The following is a 20,691-nucleotide window of genomic DNA, read 5'->3' as shown; positions in this document are numbered from 1 at the left end:
GAATACTAGCATATATTGTATGCTTAGTGACTGTTCATTGGCTGCATGGTGTAAATGCCTTGGAACTAATGGATTTATAAACATTTACAAAAAGTGCATTTTCTTTTACTGTAAGCCCATAACTTATTTCAAACATCAAGAAGTTAGCATAGAAGTGTCTAATGCTCATTTACACCAGACAATAAAAGAGTAAGAAAATAATCCTTGCCATTTACACAATACATTACATCTTCAAAGCCTTTTAATCAACTGTAATATCATCCTCACAAAATTTTTAAGGGGTACAGAAGCATCATCCCCATTTTACAAATAAGGAAACTGAAGCAGAAAGGTTAAATGACTTGCTCAAGGGTAGAGAGCGAGCTCTTGCCAGAGTGGAGATTATCAGAAATTATGAATTCCTATATCTCCATATTTCCAACATCTCTTACTCTTGCTGATTTTATTGTAATTCTCTAACAGCAGGTTAACCCTTATTAAGCTAACCAGACCAATGAAAATGAAATCCTGCTTTCCCTACTGCATCCATCTAACTGTTAGGAACAAATAGGTGCTGTAAGCAAACTACTCACATCTCTCTCCACTTCTGAAGTGGCAAACACAATTACTTTTTATTTTCATAATGTATTGTTTTATAATAGCAAGGATAATCAATAAGGTGGGCAATTAGTGGATTGGCTAGGTGATGAACAAAAGCCTCCTTCCAGGAACTCATCTAGCCAACAATTATCTGTACTACCAGGAAATGCTATTCCTCAAATTATTATTGTTTAATCAGAAAATGCCAAACTAAATTAATTAGGATTAACTTGGAGTCTGATATAAAGCTCACTGAAGTCAACAGAAAGACTCGCATTAGACTCGCAAGAGGCATGGTAGGCCCACCAAGAGTTCACGTATGTATGTGTGGAAGTTAGCCACCTAATTACCTTTGAGTATGTGTGCTCCAGGTAGCTTAGATAATAAGTCAGACAAAAAAAAAAATTGCCTGTCTTTCAGATTCACTTGACCCAGACAAAAAACTTGCATCATCCCAATCTCCAGTCAGCTATGGTCAATACCAAAACTAAAGCCACCACCTCAAACCCTAAGTCCCAGATTCAAAAAGGAGATACACTTCCTTCAACATTAAAAGCTTAATTGTCAGCCAGCCTGATGCCTGAAAAATAGACCCTCTCCTACCAACCTACCTTCACAATAGTTTTATGTTCTTCATATAGTCTCCATTTAAACTTCGTAAATGACAAAGAATTTATATTTCAGCCTTGAGGTTCTATCAGATAATCTTCAGATACATGCTGCATGAGGCCAGGTATATGGTTTCTTTGTAATTTAAGCAAGACAAGAGCATTTGTCTGTAATTTACATTACCTTGCCTTTTAAACCTCTAGTTGGGAAACTTACCCAGATATTTCTGAGTGTACTAAGATGGGGAGAACTGGAAGAAGACTTCAGACTAAAAACTGTTATTACGTAGTATCAAAAATATGCTAGGTACTTGATGAGTAAGGAAACAAGGTCCCTTCCACAAAGAGGTTAAAATATGGAGAACGAGGAAAATAGAAATTAAGCAAAAAGCAGCTCAAAATCCAAATTCTCAGTATGTACATTTTATCCGAATATTGAACATGCATATATTAAAGCAGACTTTTTCAGCCTAACTTATGCTGTATCTATAAACATATATATTTAGACATTTTGTACCATATCACTAATACCACATGTACATTAAACATTCTATTTTACTTACATTCCAATTAAAATTTGTAAAAGTGAAGTTAAATTGTGAAGTTATTACATATATATGTTTCATAAGTAAAAGTTTCTAATTCAAAGAAAAATATTATTTGCACATAATATATGTCAACACAGGGAGAACACACAAAGATTTTGATATGACTATAATATTGGAATGTGTAAAAAGTAAAATTTTTCATTTAAATCTACTACATGATGGATATTTTCTTATAATATTCATCATATAGTAAAGACGACTAACTTTTATACTTCTGGCTCTGCGGAATTAATGGAATGAAATTTGCATTATAAATGCGACGTGTAATGTGACCATAAACTAGGGGAAATTAGGAGTTATTCTAGATCCAGGTAGCAAATGCCATTATAAGATTAAAATTTATCAATACTTGCACTCTGTATCTAAAATATCGCAATACTTCTACTTAGCAAAGGAAATAACTATCTTATCTTAGATACAGAGGTGTTGTAATAATTAGTGACTTCTAAAAAATGATCACTATTTAGATTCAGTAGTAAACAAGCCTCCATCTAAAGCCAAGACTTTAAAGACAAACCCATGCTAAAGATGTATAATGTCTTCAGAAACTCAAAACCAAACAGCACTTACAGCTCATGTTTGCAATACACAATGTAACTTCAAAAAGATCCTTAGAAGTATACCACTGGAAAGAAAATGATCAAACTATATGAGAAATTCATCCTTTCTACTTACAAACGGATGAGCCGTTGTATAAACGTATATAATCTGTATGCTTTATTATATACTTAAACACATTTTCATTTATATAACATGCTCAAGATATCAGGTCCAAATAAAGTAAAACTTACCTAGATGTAGGCAACATGCTTGTGGGCTTGAAGTTGGTTGTAAACGGATTACGTGAATCATAATCAAAACTCTCCTTATGACTTGCACCAAATGCACTAGGGGATTTCAAGTCAGTGGAACTATCTGATCCCCCGTTGCTAAGTTTATCCAACTTCTTGCTATCTTTTTTTCCAGTCACTCTTTCAAAAAGGCTAACTTTCTCCTTTTTCTCTTTTTTAATTTCTTTTTTGATTTCAACAGGCCTGGAAAACAGACTTATGTTTTGGTCCCATGATGCAGGGCTTTCTTCAAATGGATTTTTCTGTCTTGGAAGCGTAGCGAACTTTTGGGGTAATGAAGCACTCACATTTGTAAAGGGGTCATTTTGTGCTTTAGATGCTGATTCACTTTCATCAGCTGTGTTGTCAAGCTGGTTCATTTTAGAAGTATCAGCACTTAATGTCCTCCTATGTGGAGATTTTAGACCTCCTGCAAACAATTTTGTTGTTAGTATATAAGCAGTGAGACATTACCTCACACTTTATGACTGGTGGAGAGCTCATGTTATTAAATTCAGGTTTAGAAGTTTTGCAATTGGTTCTAATTTCAAAAGACAATTTTTACTGAATTTTTTAAAAAAGCAAAGCGGTTGTGGTCCCCAGTATGTGGTTAAGGAACTTTTAAGGAATCCATATGCTGTGCAATAAGCACTTGTTTTCTATCTCAGTGTTCTCAAACTGCGGTCCGCGAGCGTACTCCAGGGCGGTGTGTGACTCATGTCTGCGGCCACTGGCCCGCTGATCAGCAGCATCCAGGAGGCGCTGGGAGGGAGGAGGAGTGGGGACGGGGCATGCTCAAGGGAGGGAAGAGGTGGAGAAGAGGAAGGACAAAGGTAGGGAAGAGGTGGGGCAGGGCCTTGGAGGAAGGGGTGGAGTGGGGGCGGAATTTGGGGCTAAGCGGGGCTTGAGCACCCCCGGGGAAAATTAGAAGCCGGCTTGGGGGTCTGCAAAAATTTTTAAATCACAGTGGGGGTCCTTGGGTTGCTAAAGTTTGAGAACCACTGATATGAAAATTAGGTTGTACACATGAGGTGGCTGTGACTAGTTTGAAGTTTTAGAAAATGACAAACATATTGTTCTGCAAGAAATTTTGCACAACTGAAAACATTTCCAATTCTTCATCTACATTAGAGTTACTCTGGTGATAGTTTCTAGACATTCTAAAAAACATGATCAGATTCATTTTTTTCTTAAACATTTCTGACCAGTTAAACCATTTTTTGTATTGGATTGCTACATTAAACGTAATGTTATTACTGTATGCTTTAAACTTAGGAAAAAATGGGCAATGAAACAAGTCACAGAAGCTAGTTATTCCCTGTTTCTTGGCAACAACATTTAAACAGGAAATACGCATCATTTACTGATCTAAACAAAAAGGCAAGACTTCTATGAATTAACCTACCATACAGAGAAATAATTCTAAACTTCTTTGTCTGGAATTTAAAGCACGCACTAAACTCAACAGATACTTAAATGTTTTCACACTGATAGCAATGAGACTACAATCATAATGACTAAGATGAAGAAAAACATGTTTTACTTACCACTTTCATCGACAGAACTAAAAGATTCTAACTGACTTCTGAAAAGGTGCGTATGGCCAATTGTGCTGGATTTCATTTTTTCTGAAGAGACATGTGATCCAGTTAAATCAGACATTGAATGAGCTGAAGATAATCGCTGAGGTCCCAAAAGGAAAGGTTTTTTTGGTTTTGATTTTATTTGTATTTCATTACTGGAGATGTCAATGTTCGCATCAGGTATGTGAGTACTCAGAATGATTGCAGAGGATGTATCCGAAAGCGTCCCATCATTCTTTCGACCCTTCATTTTGTCTTTCAGTTTAGCAAAGGGGGATTTTGTTTTGTCCTTCATTGACAGATCAAACATGCTTGCTGTCATATTATTCCTCATAAACTGAATATTGACCTTTATTTCTCCTCTGTCTTTAGTTCTTTTCCCTTGTTTGGACTCTAGACTAAACCATCTTAAAAGAGAAAGGAAGCAAAAGAGAGAGAAAGTTGAGATATGTTTCATTATGAAGACTGGTCATAAAGCTGCATGCTATTTACAAGTTAAAATAATCTTGATATTGTAAACTGAACACCAGTACTATGGAAATTTTTATTCAAGCAATTCTTGGTTAAGATTTTCTATGTAATAAATTGACCAAATTTATATTTTTCCAATATAAATTCTTGAAAAGGAAGCTTTAAAAAATTACTTTGGCCTTGGAATGTGAGACGAGTGAAAAGTCAGACTTGGTGCAAGTGTACTAAACCCCACTGACGTCAGTAGAGTTTCATATGCTTAACAAGGCTGAACTTGGCATCTAGCATTAAACACCCAAATAATTTTTATTTTGCAATTTAAAGGACATTGCGAACTTTTCAAAAATAGACTTTATTTGTAAATAATGTACTACATAAATGTATATTGTGTGCCAAGTGTTCTACCCAAAACTCATTTTTGTTTTGGTTTTGCTTAAGTTTATATGCCAGTAAATATTTTTTTGCTCCCCTGCTGAGGTTTACGTGGGTGGCACTAGCAGAGAAGTGCTCACACACTGCTTTTGGGACCTCTGGTAATTCAGGGCCAAACATCCCATCAGTTATGCAAGTTCATCTCCACTGCCTTTAAGGGTAGTTGCAAGAACACAAATAGAGTAAACAGGTCCCACTTAGGTATGCCCCCACAATGAAGGGCTTGCTCCTCCTCTTTGCTGGTCACCGTAGCACTAACATCTACCCCCTCCTGTCTGGTTTTGGAACCATATGGATTCCCCACCCCTTCATGGAGGAGACAAAGTGAGGTCCCCAACATTTCCCGTTTCCCCTAAAACCAGCCCAGTGATGTTCCCTGGTCAAAAGGATTAAGGGCCCACCTAACCCCAAGCATGCTCTATTCCTACTCTGTTTTGCTCCGTAGTCCCCAGGAGGCATCTGTGGAGCGAAGAATCCCTCTACTTTCTATATCTACTCCACCTGTACACAGGACTCAGTGAAGGTCATTATCTCCTCCCATGTTTCTTCCACAACTACTTCCCATGTACTGAGCAGAATTCGGGGGGCCTCTAAGACACACACAGAGTCCCCAATCCTGAAAGAGGGGGAATAGGCACAGACTGAAAACATTCCTACATCTCTTCTTCCATTTCTCCTTGCCCTAAGGGGGTTTGAGGTTTCCTCCAGCTCCCGCTGCTCATACAGCTATGTGAAAGGTATCAAGGGAGTGTGGGAAATCTTCGTTCTCTAGCATCAGAGAAGAGAGAGAGGAATGAATGAGGGAAATAGGCTGTCTCCATGGATCAATGAAAGGGTACAAGGAAGCAGACACCCAGATACCCACCCAGCTGCTCATTTACTTGGCTCTGGCAGGTTCTAGGAGGTGATGTTACACGTTGATTCCTGAAAGACCAAAACAATTTCCCTAACAAACCAATTTTATATATACATATATAAAATGAGGGCTTATCTACACTGGCAATGTGAAAGCATGGCCACGGCAGCGCTTTAATGTGGCTTGTGTAGTTGCGGCTCTAAAAAAAAAAAAAAAAAGAAAAAAGAAAAAAAACACCTCCATGAGGGGCGTGACTCCCAGCGCTGGTGCACCGGGGAGGTGTTTTTTCCACACCCCATAGCGAGAAAGTTGCAGCCACTGTAGACAAGCCCTGAGTTAGTCCACAGCAACATCCACCTAAACTGTGAAGTGTCAGCTGCTCCACAGCTCCTGCACTGTCTGGAAAAAACACATGCATATGTATTCCCACAACAGTAGATTAGCATAACGTTACGAAGTTAAAACAGGAGAGTAGGAAATGACACTTACTATCAACACAGATAAGAAAATGATTATGCACATAGTACTATCAAATACTCAAAGTAAATAGGCTGAAAAAGAAGAGAAAAATAGTTCAATACCCTTTCAGGTTTTTTGTTTGTTTTCTTTAAACAAGTGATGGCTTAAGTAAATAAAAAGGTTTCAGAACCAGAAATATGAATTCTGAGTTGAGAATGTCCTTCAAAAGGTGACCTGCCAACGAAAAAATAAAAAGGGAGAAGAAGGGACATTGTCTTTTTTTGTTTGTTTGTTTCTTCATGATGTATAAAGAAGGTCCAAAAAGTTTTATACATTCCCAGTATCAAGTCTTGTCTTCCTTATTTTTACTAAGTATACATTTGAAGGCACAGATAAGAGGATTGAGAATTTTTTCATTCCTTCACAAAAGGGGTAGGAGAATTACATTTCTAATAAGGATACTCTTCCTTCTAATTGTTAGGCATTTAATTTGCATATACGTTAAACAAAAAGCAAACAAAGAAGTGTAAACAGTGAAGAAAAATATTTCTCTTTTCAGTTAAGCCAACTTCACCCTCTTTGGTATCAGTAATGCCACCAACCTAACTAGTTCGTCCAACTCTTTAACGGAAAAACAAGGTAGACAAAACCTAAAGTTCTAATGTAAACAGAAAACACATACACACACATATACCAGTCCTTTGTACATCATAAAGTAGCAAAAGAAGAAGTGAAAAAAACAACTCCCCGAAGCCCTTTGACAGGTCACCTTTAAAAGAAAGCTTGCTCAGACTCCGTATGTTCTACTATCTGTATTTAAACAAAAACACAAACAAAGAAACAAAAAAATATCCACACACATATACCATACACAACCCTTATGTTCTATCACTGGACTTAAATTGTACATTATTAATTAAAGCAGATCCAGCTTCTCAGACAAGCAAAAGCTGAGGCAGTGAAAGCTCCCTCTTCTACACCATTTACTGGACAGGCCAAATTTCACATGGGATTGTGGGTCTGGTTGTTGTTGGAGCACTCTAGAAGGGGAGAAGTAAATTCTGGCAAGAAAGACCAGGAAACAAAAAATTATACAAACTTTAAGTCAGTTTTTCCAAATTTAAGAAGTCCAACCTCAGCAGTGATTAAGCATTTTCCCCCCCAGTAAATCTCAGACAGGAATATTGTATCTTTGACAATATTCTTGCAAGGATATTCCTGAATTTGCATATGTTTTCATTTAGGGATCAGAACATTACTGTAATTTTAGACTGACATCTGATGTTTATTAACTTGTTTTGTAACAAATGTCAAAACACACATTTAAGGTTTAAAAACAGAAATGTTAGTATATCTGTGTGTGGATCTTTTACTGTTTAATGTAAGCCAACTACTGAAATCATCACAAGTTAACTAATGCATGCATCCGAAGAAGTGTGTTTTAGCCCAGAAAAGCTTATGCCCAAATAAATGTGTTAGTCTCTAAGATGCCACAAGTACTCCTTGGGTTTTTTTGCTGATACAGACTAACATGGCTACCACTCTGAAAGTTAACTGATGTGTGTCACTATCGGTATCACCTGTTGTTGGCACACATACAGCAAACTATTTTGACATTCATAAAAGCCTGAAGGAGTTTCATTATAGAATGTTTACAACTTGCATGTTGCCTTCAGAGTATGCGCAACTTGCATTCAAAGACTTTAAAGATCTTCATACCAAAAAACTAGTTCAGTTGCGAAAATGAAACAAACAAAACAAAAAGTCCCTTGGAAAATAATAAAAGGACATATGGTACTTGATCATGCACCCACTGAAGTCAACAGCAAGGGTCGCATTGATCCACTGGTACAAGACTAGGCCAATGGAGCCTGATCCTGAACTATTTACTCACGCAAAATTCTCAATGATTTCAGTGGAGTTTTGCTAGCGTGAGGACGATAGGATCAGACCTTTTTTCTTCTTGGTATAAAAACACACATTTGATTTTTATGGTGAATACAAGGTTATTTTGGTGACTTTGGAGACTGTATCTTACATTTTAGTTATAATGAAATTTCCATATGAGAGAAAAAGACTCAATTTCTGAATTTTTAGTCTGAGTCAAATATGTAATTTTTTTTAATACTGATAAGAATAAACCTTAGTAATAACAAATCTTGTGAAGAGTTCATTGTGAACAATCAATTCTGAAAGAAAGTGAATATTTCTTATTAGAATCTGTTTTTAAAGTACAAGGTTGTGTGCAGCAAACAGAGAAACAATGTACATAATAGGAAAAGGATTTGGAAAATAAAATTACGTTTTCAGATAGCAGCATATTGGGCCTGAATTATTAAATTCCATTATACTGTTGCCAATTTTTATATTGTAGTGTATTATAAAAGGTTATAAAACTTGCTATTTTGGTTTTGCTTACAGTACTTTTAACCACAATAAATGTTGCAGTTGACAGGATGCCATGAGCTTAGAAAGCCTGCATAAACTAGGAAAATGGCCAGTAACATGCATGAACAGGGACTTTTATTTAATAACCAAGTATTACATCTATTCTTACAGTCTTATATAAACAGACTTCATACCAAGACTCAACTTCAAGGGAAGTCCTACTGCCTTCTGCTTCAGATTCAAAATTCTTGCCCTCACCTTCAAAGGTTCTGAAGACGATGCCTTTGCTTATATCCTCTTATTTTTTCCTTACTCCTCTTCCCTCTCTGAGTATGCCTCCCATCAAAACAATTTTTGTTTCCTTTTCTCATACATTTCTGAGAATCCTGACCATGGGCTTTCGCTCCTCCCACACAAGCTTTTGGTTACCTTTATTTTGTAGATGGTATTTATTATTTGTATTGCTCTACTACACTCCAGCAGCCTTCTCAAAACATAAAGACTAGGAGACAGAAAGGTTCAGGACAAACTAGGAAAAATCTTATTACCTAGCAGCCCAAGACAACCAACAATCCAATCTGAACAAGCATGGTTATTTACTAACCACTAAAGAAATTACTTAAGAATCCTGTAATTAATAAGGAACCAACATCCACTATTCTAGCAATCTTCTTAATGACCCTCTCGATGCTACATATATAAACACCACAATACCAGGAGCACAGACTCCTTTACCTTGGCAGTAGTACACTGGGAGGGTAAGGAGGAAAACATACTGTGTTTCTATTATAGTGTATACACTAGTACATACTAATTAGGGCCAAATTTTCACATACACAAAAAGCCAAATAAGACAGCAGTTCAAAACGTTCACTCAGTGTAGCAAGAGAGCTATAAGCCCACTTCTGTTTTCCTGGATTTCGGAAGCTATTTTCTCTCTCCTCATTTTCTTCTGATTCTGTTGGTTTCTCCAACTTACTTTTTTCATATTTGATACTGTTAAACTTACACACTTTACACCCTGCTTCCAATAAATCTTTTGTGACCAATACTTAGTTTCTCTTCCAGTCATGGCGGTAGGTCGTATTACGGTCACTGTGATTCCTCTGTCTTCTCTCTCTCTCTTCTACCAATTGCCACAGAACTTTCCAATTCCAACATTTAATCCTGTCTCCTGTTAAAGGAGAATCGCTTAAAACATTCTGCTCATTATCTGAATAATAATATGGGTGCGGCAAAGATCTATGTACATTCTGTTACAAACCATAAAGTCTGTTACATATAGTCTCATACAGCTCCCTGTGAAGACAATGGGAGACTTTCTATTCACTTCAGTGGGAGATGAATTGGGCCATAGAATCATAGAAGATTGTGGTTGGAAGAGACCTCAGGAGGTCATCTAGTCCAACCTCCTGCTCAAAGCAGGACCAACCCCAACTAAATCATCCCAGCCAGGGCTCTGTCAAGCCGGGTCTTAAAAACCTCTAAGGATGGAGATTCCACAACGTCCCTAGGTAACCCATTCCAGTGCTTCCCCACCCTCCTAGGGAAACAGTGTTTCCTAATATCCAACCTAAACGTCCCCCACTGCAACTTGAGACCCTGCTGACGAGCATATTCAACCTCTGGCTCAGAATGAAAGCTGTCCCCCACCTCTGTTTCTTGCCACTGCCAAACATGGGAAGCAATGGAGTGATTTCCCCACTGAGTCCACTACTTCCCAAAGTTCTTCCTCTTTTCCCTCTCTGCCAATGAAGTATCTACTGTTTTCAGTTAATTTTAAATTTAGGCAAAGATTTTAAAAATAGGAATCTAAGGTCAGTTACCTAAATCAGGATTTAGATTTCTAAATTAGTTGGTTGATTTTTGAAAGTACCGAGCACCCACATAGAGTGACCACTATTCCTATGGTTTCAGTGCTTTGATTCCACACAGTGGCCTAGCGATTAAAAAGAAGAAAAAGAAAAAGAAAAAAGGGCTCAGCTAGACCAGCAGTTCTCAAAGCTGGTCCGCCGCTTGTTCAGGGAAAGCCCCTGGCGGGCCGGGCCGGTTTGTTTACCTGCCACGTCCGCAGGTTCGGCCAATCGCAGCTCCCACTGGCCGCGGTTCGCCGCTCCAGGCCAGTGGGGGCTGTGGGAAGGGCGGCCAGCACATCCCTTGGCGTGCGCCTGAACAAGCGGCGGACCAGCTTTGAGAACCACTGAGCTAGACCACTTACCAAAGAGGAAAAAGGAGAGTGCCCTACACCAGCAGTTACCTCTAAAATTACTTATAAATACCATCAAAATCCAAAACAAACGAGAGAGCACATGCAAGTTCAACAAATCTTTTAATCACTAGACCATCTGCCTTTCAAGATAAATTGCTCCTAGTGGTAATCCTCACTGTCTTGTAATATTGGAGTGGTAGAAAGTGGGTTTTCTTGAGTGAACGTAATGAAAGCAAACCCATGCACACGCACATACACACCCGTCCCAAAGCAAAACCCATTTTTGGACTGAATGCAGAGACGAGTGAATACCCCAAGTGTTTCCAGTCCCATCAGTCCCTTGCTTATAAGGGAACCATTTACAAATCAAAGTGTTTCCAAATCTTGTGCATGAGGATAAAGCACATGGGCATTATCCATCAGGTATTAGAATTTTTGCTTATATTTGAAATAAATGTTTACTGTCTCAATTCTAACTTCATCTTAGACAGGCACTGGAAGGGACATTTTAATTTATGTTAAAGTGAAGGCGAAACTAAAACATAACACCCAGTGAATCAGACATGCAAAAATCAAGGAAGTAAAAATAACACTCCCTACGATAATACTCCAAGAGAGAACAAGCAGAACACAAAGAATGTCTTAGATAATCACAGCTGCAACAGTATTTCATTTTAAGTTACTTGAGAGAATGAGACCATAGCCTGAAAACTGGGATAACCACATTTTCTTGCAAGAAAACCAAATTTGAAATCTTCGGTGCTCATGGGGAAATGATCAGCCAGGATTCAAGTATTCCAAGGACTGACTCAGCATTGGGAATAACTAATTTTTCCATTTAGATTAATCCCTTCAAGATTAGGGTTTAAGTACCCTGAACATTTCTTCACACAACTTGACTAGCGTGATAATCCATAACTATCTGATCTGTGAGTAGAAAGAGGACTTCAGTGTCCACAGGTATAAATTCAACATTTTTCACTATCACTAAATTTAATTAGAAAAAATGTAGAAGGCTGTTTTCCTGGTAAGATGATCAGACACCATATCAACAATATAGGTTGCATCAAATCAAAAGTTGATAAATGGTAAAATTAAGGAAGGAAACAGAACAAAGATTGTACTGGTTAGGGAGGGAAATGATGGGGGAAATTGATTCATTATTTATTAAAATAAGATCTAAGACATCATTGAAAAAGATATAAACCAGGACGGGAAAGCAAACATTATTTTCTGGAAACTAACTTAAGATGTGATACAGAGTTTAAAAAAAAAAAGTATACAACAGCAATATCATGTCACCACAAAATAAATGGAAGTAGGTGTACTAGGATATCTTACTATGGGCTTGTCTATACACGAACTGGAATCAAAGTAACTAAATTGGCTTTAATTCACACCGTTACTTATTTCAGCAAAGACTATGCATGGACACTCTTATTTTGGAACCAAAGTAATTAAAGGTGTGAATTTAAATAGTTAGTTATTTCAGATTCAATTTGTGTGTAGACAAACCTCTAATGTGTGACTGAAATTGAAGCCTGAATGAAGTTCAGTCCAGATGAGTGTGTGACAAGTAATGAGTTAAAGGTTAGACAACCTATAGATATGGCCGGAATTACATCTGCCTCCCTCATTCAGAGTGCATGCTCCCACTTGTTACTGAAGTTTTCATTCAGGGAGTATTATTGGATCTTCAGTTGCTGTGAAACGATCACACAGCAATCTGGGAAAGGAGCTTTCCTCTTTATCTGATCAGAATATTATGACTGTTTCTTTCAGAGGTGGACCTTGCTACTACCAACTATGCCTTTGTAACCTAAATATTGATATAATACAACGTGTTACAACTAAAATCAACTTGAACACCGAGTCTGGCACAGAACGCTTTACTTATTACTTGTCATTGAGTCATTTTATAAAAATATAGAAAAAGCACCAATCCACAAAAAGCTCTGGGCTCCTTGCCATCGTAGTATATTAAGTTGGTGACACCAGTGCACTGTGATCTGCACTCGTAGTCCATTTCTGGGTGGAGTGTACGATGTTGTTTTGGAAGACACCTAATTCAAGAGATTCCTCCCTCCCATGGCATACTTCCACAGCAACAGTCAGAGATGCTCAAGGTGCAGCCCCCTCAATGAAAAAGAGAGGGCAATGCCAGCAAGACAGTAACCATAACTAGCCATAACTTTTGGAGAATCATTGGTTTAAAATAGTCTGAATCTGTCAATAAGACATTCAACAAAATCACTTAAACAGGCGTTTGAGGATACATGAACACAATAAAGGACAGGTGTTTGTGATGAGGGGATGTATTGATTGGAATTATTTAAGTTGTGGTTATTTTCGGAGGTAAAGGAGGTTGGGATGAGCAGAACATGCTGGCGACTATCTTACATGATGGCAAAGGTCTCTGGAGCCTAGGCTGGCTCCTTTTTGTATATTAAACAAATAGCCAAGAGAAAAACCACATACTTTTCACTTTTGTCCATAGTACCTACAAATAATTTTTCGAGGTTAGGTCACAAAATAGAGATTAAAAAAAATCCTCTGCAACAAATTTCAACATGTAAGAAAAAGTATAACGAAGAAAAGCTCAAGTTGTAATACTTCAGACAAGTGTTGCATCTCAAAGCAGATCACTTCACCAGGAAAAGTGGTAAAGGAATTGATAATAAATGGTTAGAAGCCAACAAGAATGAAGAGGATGCAAATGAGATGAGTGACACCAGAAGTAAAAGTTAATGGAAAACCATTGTTATAAAGCTCTATGAATTTAAGGTATAGCACATGACAATAAGAGTTAAACACAGAAATGTAAACAACTACAATTAAATAATTTGCTACAACATTTTTAAAGAGTCAATTATTGGAGATTATTGTTTTCATGCTGGTTCAGGAATTTATAGTCTTTTATTTTGTCATGTTATGCTTGTCAGGAGGCCAGAAGACTGTGGGCAGAAATGACCAATAGATAAGTAGATGTATGTACAAATATGTACATATGCTTTAACACACACACAGAAACATACACACCCAGATATTAAATACAGACTGCAGTGGCAACAGGGATGTATTTACTTTGCAGTAACAGACAAAAAAGCTGCAATGAAAAACTTGGTTTACATAATGGAAATATAGGCATAATTAGAGCCCTGCGCAGATACAAAAATGTGGATCTGCATCCAATCCGCATCTGCCAGGATCAACCCATGCTCCACTAGCCATCTTTAACCTGTATCCACACCCACATCCGCAAGCCGTCTCACAAGGGCTAGCGACAAGGGGTGGGGGAAAGGGAGCGAGGTCTTGCAGGCAAGAGGCAGCGCGAGGGTAGGGATTGGGGGTAAGGTGCAGCGTGGGGGCGAGGTCTTGAGGATAAGGGACAATGTGGAGTGGGGGCTGGGAGGAAGGGGCATCACATTGTGTGCTGTTCCCAAGGGCAACGGTACACGGCAGCAGCAAAGCATGTTGCATTCCAGTGGGGCGGAGGGTGTGGTCCCGGGGTCCCGCCAGCTCCAATCCCCATGGCTGGGGGCAGGCCCTGCTGCCCAGGAGAAGGCGGGCCAGGCCTGGGAGCGTAGCCAGTGCTCTGGGCCAGACCATAATGGGGAGGCTGGTACTGCCCAAGGGACCTGAGCTGCTGGACAGGAAGCGGCATGGCGAGCGGGTGCTGGACACCCCTGACTCCAACCTGCTGCCCAGCCCCAGCCTGCTGGTCCCGAGCGCGCTGTGCCACCCCCTGGACTGCCTGAGCTGAAAGCCATGGGCCAGGTGCCGCTGGTGACTAGAGCCCTGTGCGGTTGTGTGCCGCTGGTGACTAGACCCCTGTGTGGTTGTACCTGCATCCGATCCACTATCCGCAACAGTGGTCCACGGATACGAAGCAGATATCCACGGATTTGCAGGGCTCTAGGCATAATTACCATACTTGCTAAAACAGCTTCTTTTATGAGGATATAACACAGAAATCTTAAAGAGACCTTTAAAGGCCTATTCTAGAGATTATCCTTTAAACAAATCTGACTATTTCCCAAGATTTTGGGACACTAAAAACACAGCATATTCAGCCTGGCTACCAGAATGGATCAATACTCTAGTTTTTCATCTCTAGAAATCTGCATTCAAATTTATCACATGAAATGAGTCTGATGACCCAGTGTAGTTCCAAATGGACAGAAAAGCAAATTACAAGACCACCACAGCATAACTGGCACTTTCTCACCAAGACAAAGAAAGAATTGGAACTGGGGTGTTACATGTTCATTGACTGAGGTATCAAGGAGAAGTTTGGAAAGTGACTGCCTGAGTCACAACTGGATTTAGCCATTCCAACAACTTTCATTTTTATGAATGTGAAAAATCATCAATTGGTAAAAGAAAGAGTAAAGATATTGCATAATGGCATGTAAAGATCTTTTTTACCATCAAGTTATAATAAACATTGTGTTTTATTTTCTTAAGTCTTGTGCCAGAAAAAACAAACATTAGAATACAAGATGTGTAAGTCCTCTCACCATGCCTCTGCTTGAAAACTTTATTGTTCAAAATATATATATATATATATTTTTTTTTTCTAAAAATCACATTTTCTCTAAAGGTACAACAAGTACCAAATAAAAAATCTAAATGAAAGCCTATTTTTTCCTGTCATGTGTTCCTGAAGCTGCAATGAACTTGTAAATATACTAACAAACAAAACTGTACGTCATACACCCTGCAGTGTTCCTAGGAATTCAAAATCAGCTGGTAGCCTTCACTTCTCATACCTATTTCTATAAAGCACTGAGGAATTGCTGACAAGGTTCAGCATTGTGCAGAATATTAAATATCTTTTTTGTAATACTCCAGTGACTCTTGAGTCTGTCTCTTACAATGCCATATGCACAGCTGCGTTGGAAAGAGGAAGCTATTAAATATATTAAAAGGTAGAAATATTACCAGTAAAGACACAATCAAATAACTGGATCTCATTTATCTCCAAACAAAGCAAAAAATGTTAACACTACATTAACATAAGAAAATCACTCTCGATGTAATAATACCACAAGCCTGTTCAACATACCTGAAAGCAGAATCAGAGTTTAATAAACTAAATTAGTGCTTTTGAAACAATCAAAATAGCATAGAGGCATCAGACTTATTTGTGGTCAAGAACAACAGGCCTGACCCTAAGATGTGTTAAGCATCATCAACTTTCACTGACTCAACCAGTTAATGCTCATGCCGGAGAACACTGTATTTATTCTAACTGCCAATGTGAGGTTAATAGGATGTTACAACGCCAAAAAAATCTTTAATAATAATTAAAAAGCCAGAATTTAAAAGAATGCTTAAGATTATTTCACTTTGTTAGAGAGCCTGCCTTGGTGTACGTATACCTGAAGGTTTGTTCTCCTCTCAACAAACATGCCTAGATCTCCAGTTAACAGTAATCGGAAATAATGCTGACATGTATGAATGCAGATACTTATGTAGAGACAGTAAAATTTGCAAAACCACCTGAGTGCATTAGTAGCCTAAGCCGAATTTTCAGAAGAGTCTTAGGGCCAGATGGTTCAAGCTATGTAGGCACCTAAAAATGAAGAAACGTGCCTAGTACGTACTTTTGACAATCTCAGCAGGTGCGTGTCTGCATCTTTAGCCACATAAATATCTTTAAAAATCTGACCCTAAGTCACTTTTGAAAATAGTTCATGGTTGCTTTTGAAAATTTACCCTTTGGCCCCAGTCTTGAAAAGTGTAGTTTGTAGGGCACAGCTGCAGCTTTGTGGAGCCCCACTGGCTTCAGAAGGGCTCTGCACCAGTGCACCAATCTCTCACATTTTACATTATGCAGGATAGGGGCTTCTTCTCAAACTTGAAAATAAAAGCTATAAAGATACAGAACATATGTAAACTTGTGCTACCCATAAATACACAAAAAAAGAAGTATCTTGAATGTTCATTCAGTTATCACAAGGATCTTATTATTTCAAAGCACACAGTCCTGGAAATCAAGTGAATTGCATTTTCCGGGAATAATTTTGCAATACTACAGTTCAACCATTACTTTCAGTTAGATTATAAAAGAGATGTGAAAGTACTGTGCAAAAAAGTTGCACTGCCCTAAATGGAAGGAGTGATTTTTCACAATAATTCCGGATTGCTTTATATGCATCTCATTTTACCTTTTCCACTTTATGAACATGTATATCCACTTTGATTTACTTAAATCAAGTTTTTATATTTACTGTTGTCTTGCTTTACTTTGTCTTTCATTTTGTCTTTTTGTTTTCAATGGGACTAATCACATCCTTAAAGGTACGCATGTGATTAAGTGTTTGCAGCACAGGGTTTAATCATCACTTCCAATTATAGAACACTTAATAACACTTAAGAACTAATTTTAAAGAAACAGTGAAACGTGTTTGAATCAAACTGAAATAGAAATTAGCACACCATTAAGGTTATAAGCATTAGCATCTATTTCAGTGGAACAGTTGCAATTCTTTTGGCCTGCCTTTAAAAAGGGAATAAATTTAAAAAACTAACCTATGCTATGATTCTGCAACTGACAGTCTGAGCAGACATCTACACACATGTAGAGTTAATTGCAGAATTGGGACTTTAGATGGTTAAAACAGAAACAGCAAGTCCAATTTACACACCTAACTTATGGCTTGTCAGTTTTTGTACTAATTTAACTATATTGGTTTGAGACTGGTACAGTTAAAGTTATATGACCTCTAGCATGGATACAGTCATACCAGTACAAAGGTACTTACACCAGTACAACTTATTCCCATATATTCAGAAAAATAAGCCACACTGTACCAATATAATTGGGTCCACACTAAGGGTTGTACCAATTTAACTACTTCGGTTAAAAAAAACAAAAAAACCACCTATACCCTAATAAAAAAAGTTAGATTGGTACAAAAAGGGGGGTGTTTACCAGGCCTTAGGATACTCAGTCTTTAAATATATAGTACATTTACTGTGCAAAATGATATTTATAAACCTAACTTTTACATTATTTCCTTTGAGTTCTAGTTACAGAATTTGTTGGTTAATTAGAGTTTTATTTGGGTGCTGCTGAAGGCTACTGCAATAGAAGAAACTTCTAGGAACTGGACTAACATGAACAGACCAACTCCAGTTTGTCGCTAAGGCCCAAACCCTACCACACAAGCTTCTCTGCATGGGCCTGCAGTGCAGAACAGTTTGCAGGATCAATACCTAAAATTCTAATCAGAATCAGAAAAGTACAGTACAGCTGTGGTAAACCTTAATTTAGTCAAAGTTCATTCAACACTAAATAATAAATGTGGAAAATTTAGAGTCGCTTAGTTTTGCAGAATATGAAGACTGAACACTAGATTAGACAGGTTGATGCTAGACATATGCTTGAATTTAAGGACTTCCTCAGTCAGAAATATAGTCCAAACTGCGTGCCACAAGTTGAAAATGGTTGTGCAACTGAGTAGTATGAAAAAAAATTAAAAATAAAAAGTAAGAAGATGTTAAAAATTAATATATTTAAAAATTGTAGACGATTTTATTATCTATGGTCCCCCTCTGTCAAGGCGGGCCCATGTGGTCACAAGAAGTCCTACTGACTTCAATGAGGATATGCCCTTGAAGAGCTCTTTGTAGGACAGAGGCTTATGATACATCAGGTAACAAAATATAATCTTAGATACCTGTTAATTTTACTTTAGCTATAAGGCTTCTGATCTGCAAGTACATACCTCAAAAAACACAAGAACTATAATACAAAACATGACTTACTCTGTTTTTCTTCGTTGCTTGTCCTCAAATATATCATTTAGATTTATTGCCACCTGTCCCAAAAACTTATCCAGCCCCACCAGCGACCTGTGCATGACAATCAGGTAGAGGATGTATTTCTCTGGATTCCCCTGCATCAATAATCCAGGGAGCTCAAATGAGGCCTCTTCTTTCCAGACTGGCTCTAGGGTCTTCTCAGCTACCGAGGTGGAGTATTTTTCCTTGCCCAGTTGTATAATAGTGTAGGTATCGTTGGTGCCATTTTTGCCTTTTGGCTTCAGATCTTTGGCTTGAAGAACTGTAACCTGCACGTGGGTTGGGAACCACTTCTGGGCTTGCTCTGCCAACATCATCCTTGAAGGGTTCAGCAGTAGTAGCAACAAAATAAAGTCTGTAAATCTCCTAATTATTGCATAAGTGCACTTAAAATGGGGATAGCTATGAAAGCCTCAATGTTGTTTTCTCTAAATACTTCTTTGGTTGTTTTGTTTTTTTGAAGGAGAGAGAGAGAGAGAGAGACTAACCATTGCTTAGATTTTCCCTCCAAAGAAGTAACACCTTTAGCTCTATTACTAATTTTTGAAACAAAATTCTCTCATATTATGTTTTTCTTCCACAGCAATTAATCAATCCACTCTTCTTTACTCAGCTTCTCCCCTCACACCATAAAAAACAACAACAACAAAACCAACTCCCATATCCTTTCATGATAATCCTGAACTTTTAACAACAATTTCCCATTCCCTGCAGGGCAGCCTAATGGGGCATGGCAGGTCCCTCCTTTGCAAAGGGAAGGGGGCAGAGGGTGAAGGACTGGGGGTTTCAAGGGCTGTAACCAACTCTAGCCTGCAGCTCTTCTCACCCACAAACTCCCCCTAGTGATAAATACACCCAGGTCCCCCCGGAAACCATATCCTCGCAGGAGCCCCAACCTACCCTCCCGCATAGATCATCCCTGCGTCTGGAGTTTGGGGTCCCCTTCAGCAGCGCTCCACCACCATGCCCCACTTGGTACTGGGAAGCCCTGGGGTCCCCCCCTCAGATGTGAGAAACCCTGGGGTCCCCCACTCAGTTCCCCCCACCCCCCGACGTGGGAAGCCTGGGGTCCCCCCCTCAGCTCTGGGAAGCCCTGCGGCCCTCTCCCTCCCCGGGTCTGGGGCGCCCTGGGGGCCGCTCACTCCGCCCCCGGCCTGGGAAGCTCTGCCCCCGCTCTCGCCGGCCTCCCGCCGGCCCCTTACAGCCTCGGCGCCTCAGTCCCCAGCCCTCCCGCGGCGGAGGGGGGACGGGGGGCGGCTCCTGGAGCGCGGCGATCCCAGGCTGGGCTCCCCGGCGGCTGACGGACGAGCGTGCCCGGCGGCTGGCGGCGCGCTCGCGCCCCGCACTGACGCCGCCCCGCTGCCCGCCCGCACAGGCTGCGCCGCGCTCGGCCTGCTGCCGCCGCCGCCGCTTCCGCCTTGCCGCTGCGGCGGCTGCCTCCTCGGCGGTCAGAGGACAGGGGGCAGGGTTCAGTCCCCTCCCTGCCGGCCCCCGGGCCCTGGCAGGCCTCTGCCAACCGCACCCTGCCTCCTGGGCTAGCTTCAGGGAGCCGGTCGCACTCCCGCCCTACAGTGGGGAAAGAGGGGACCCCCTAATCCTGGGGGACTCCCGAACAGTAGTAGGGAGGCAGGGTCCCTTATTTCTGGGCAGGGGGATTCACCCTACCAGCGGGGGCAGAGGGAGAATAGAGGGGACCCTGTACTGTGGGAGGGGGGAACCTTTGCATTAGGAGGAGAGACGAAAGCCCCCTAATTTTGGGGTGGGGGAAGGAAAGAAGGAATTCCTAATTTTTTAGAGGCAGAAGGGCCCATGGCGGGGTTGGAGAAAGGAAGAGGGGACCTCTAAGCATCTAGATA

The 20,691-nt window shown here is 39.7% G+C and overlaps 1 protein-coding gene across 2 annotated transcripts in view; it reads right to left on the bottom strand.

The window, feature by feature from the left end:
* RAB11FIP2 (RAB11 family interacting protein 2) overlaps positions 1–20,224 on the bottom strand; it is a 42,531-nt gene extending 22,307 nt beyond the window's left edge. Inside the window, exons 1-3 of one of the 2 annotated variants that reach the window (XM_043551264.1) lie at positions 18,800–20,224; positions 4,173–4,615; positions 2,587–3,055 (exon numbers count right to left, since the gene is read on the bottom strand). In XM_043551264.1, coding sequence (XP_043407199.1) covers positions 2,587–3,055; positions 4,173–4,615; positions 18,800–19,152 — 1,265 coding nt within the window. In that variant the 5' untranslated portion in view covers positions 19,153–20,224. The remainder of the gene's footprint in view (positions 1–2,586; positions 3,056–4,172; positions 4,616–18,799) is intronic. The other variant, XM_027826640.3, reaches the window with a different exon arrangement.
* Positions 20,225–20,691: the final 467 nt, after the last annotated feature.

This window comes from Chelonia mydas, chromosome 7, assembly GCF_015237465.2.
Source record: "Chelonia mydas isolate rCheMyd1 chromosome 7, rCheMyd1.pri.v2, whole genome shotgun sequence".
Lineage (NCBI taxonomy): Eukaryota > Metazoa > Chordata > Testudines > Cheloniidae > Chelonia > Chelonia mydas.
The sequence above is the reverse complement of the archived record's forward strand: the minus strand, read 5'-3'. Positions and strand labels throughout refer to the sequence as shown.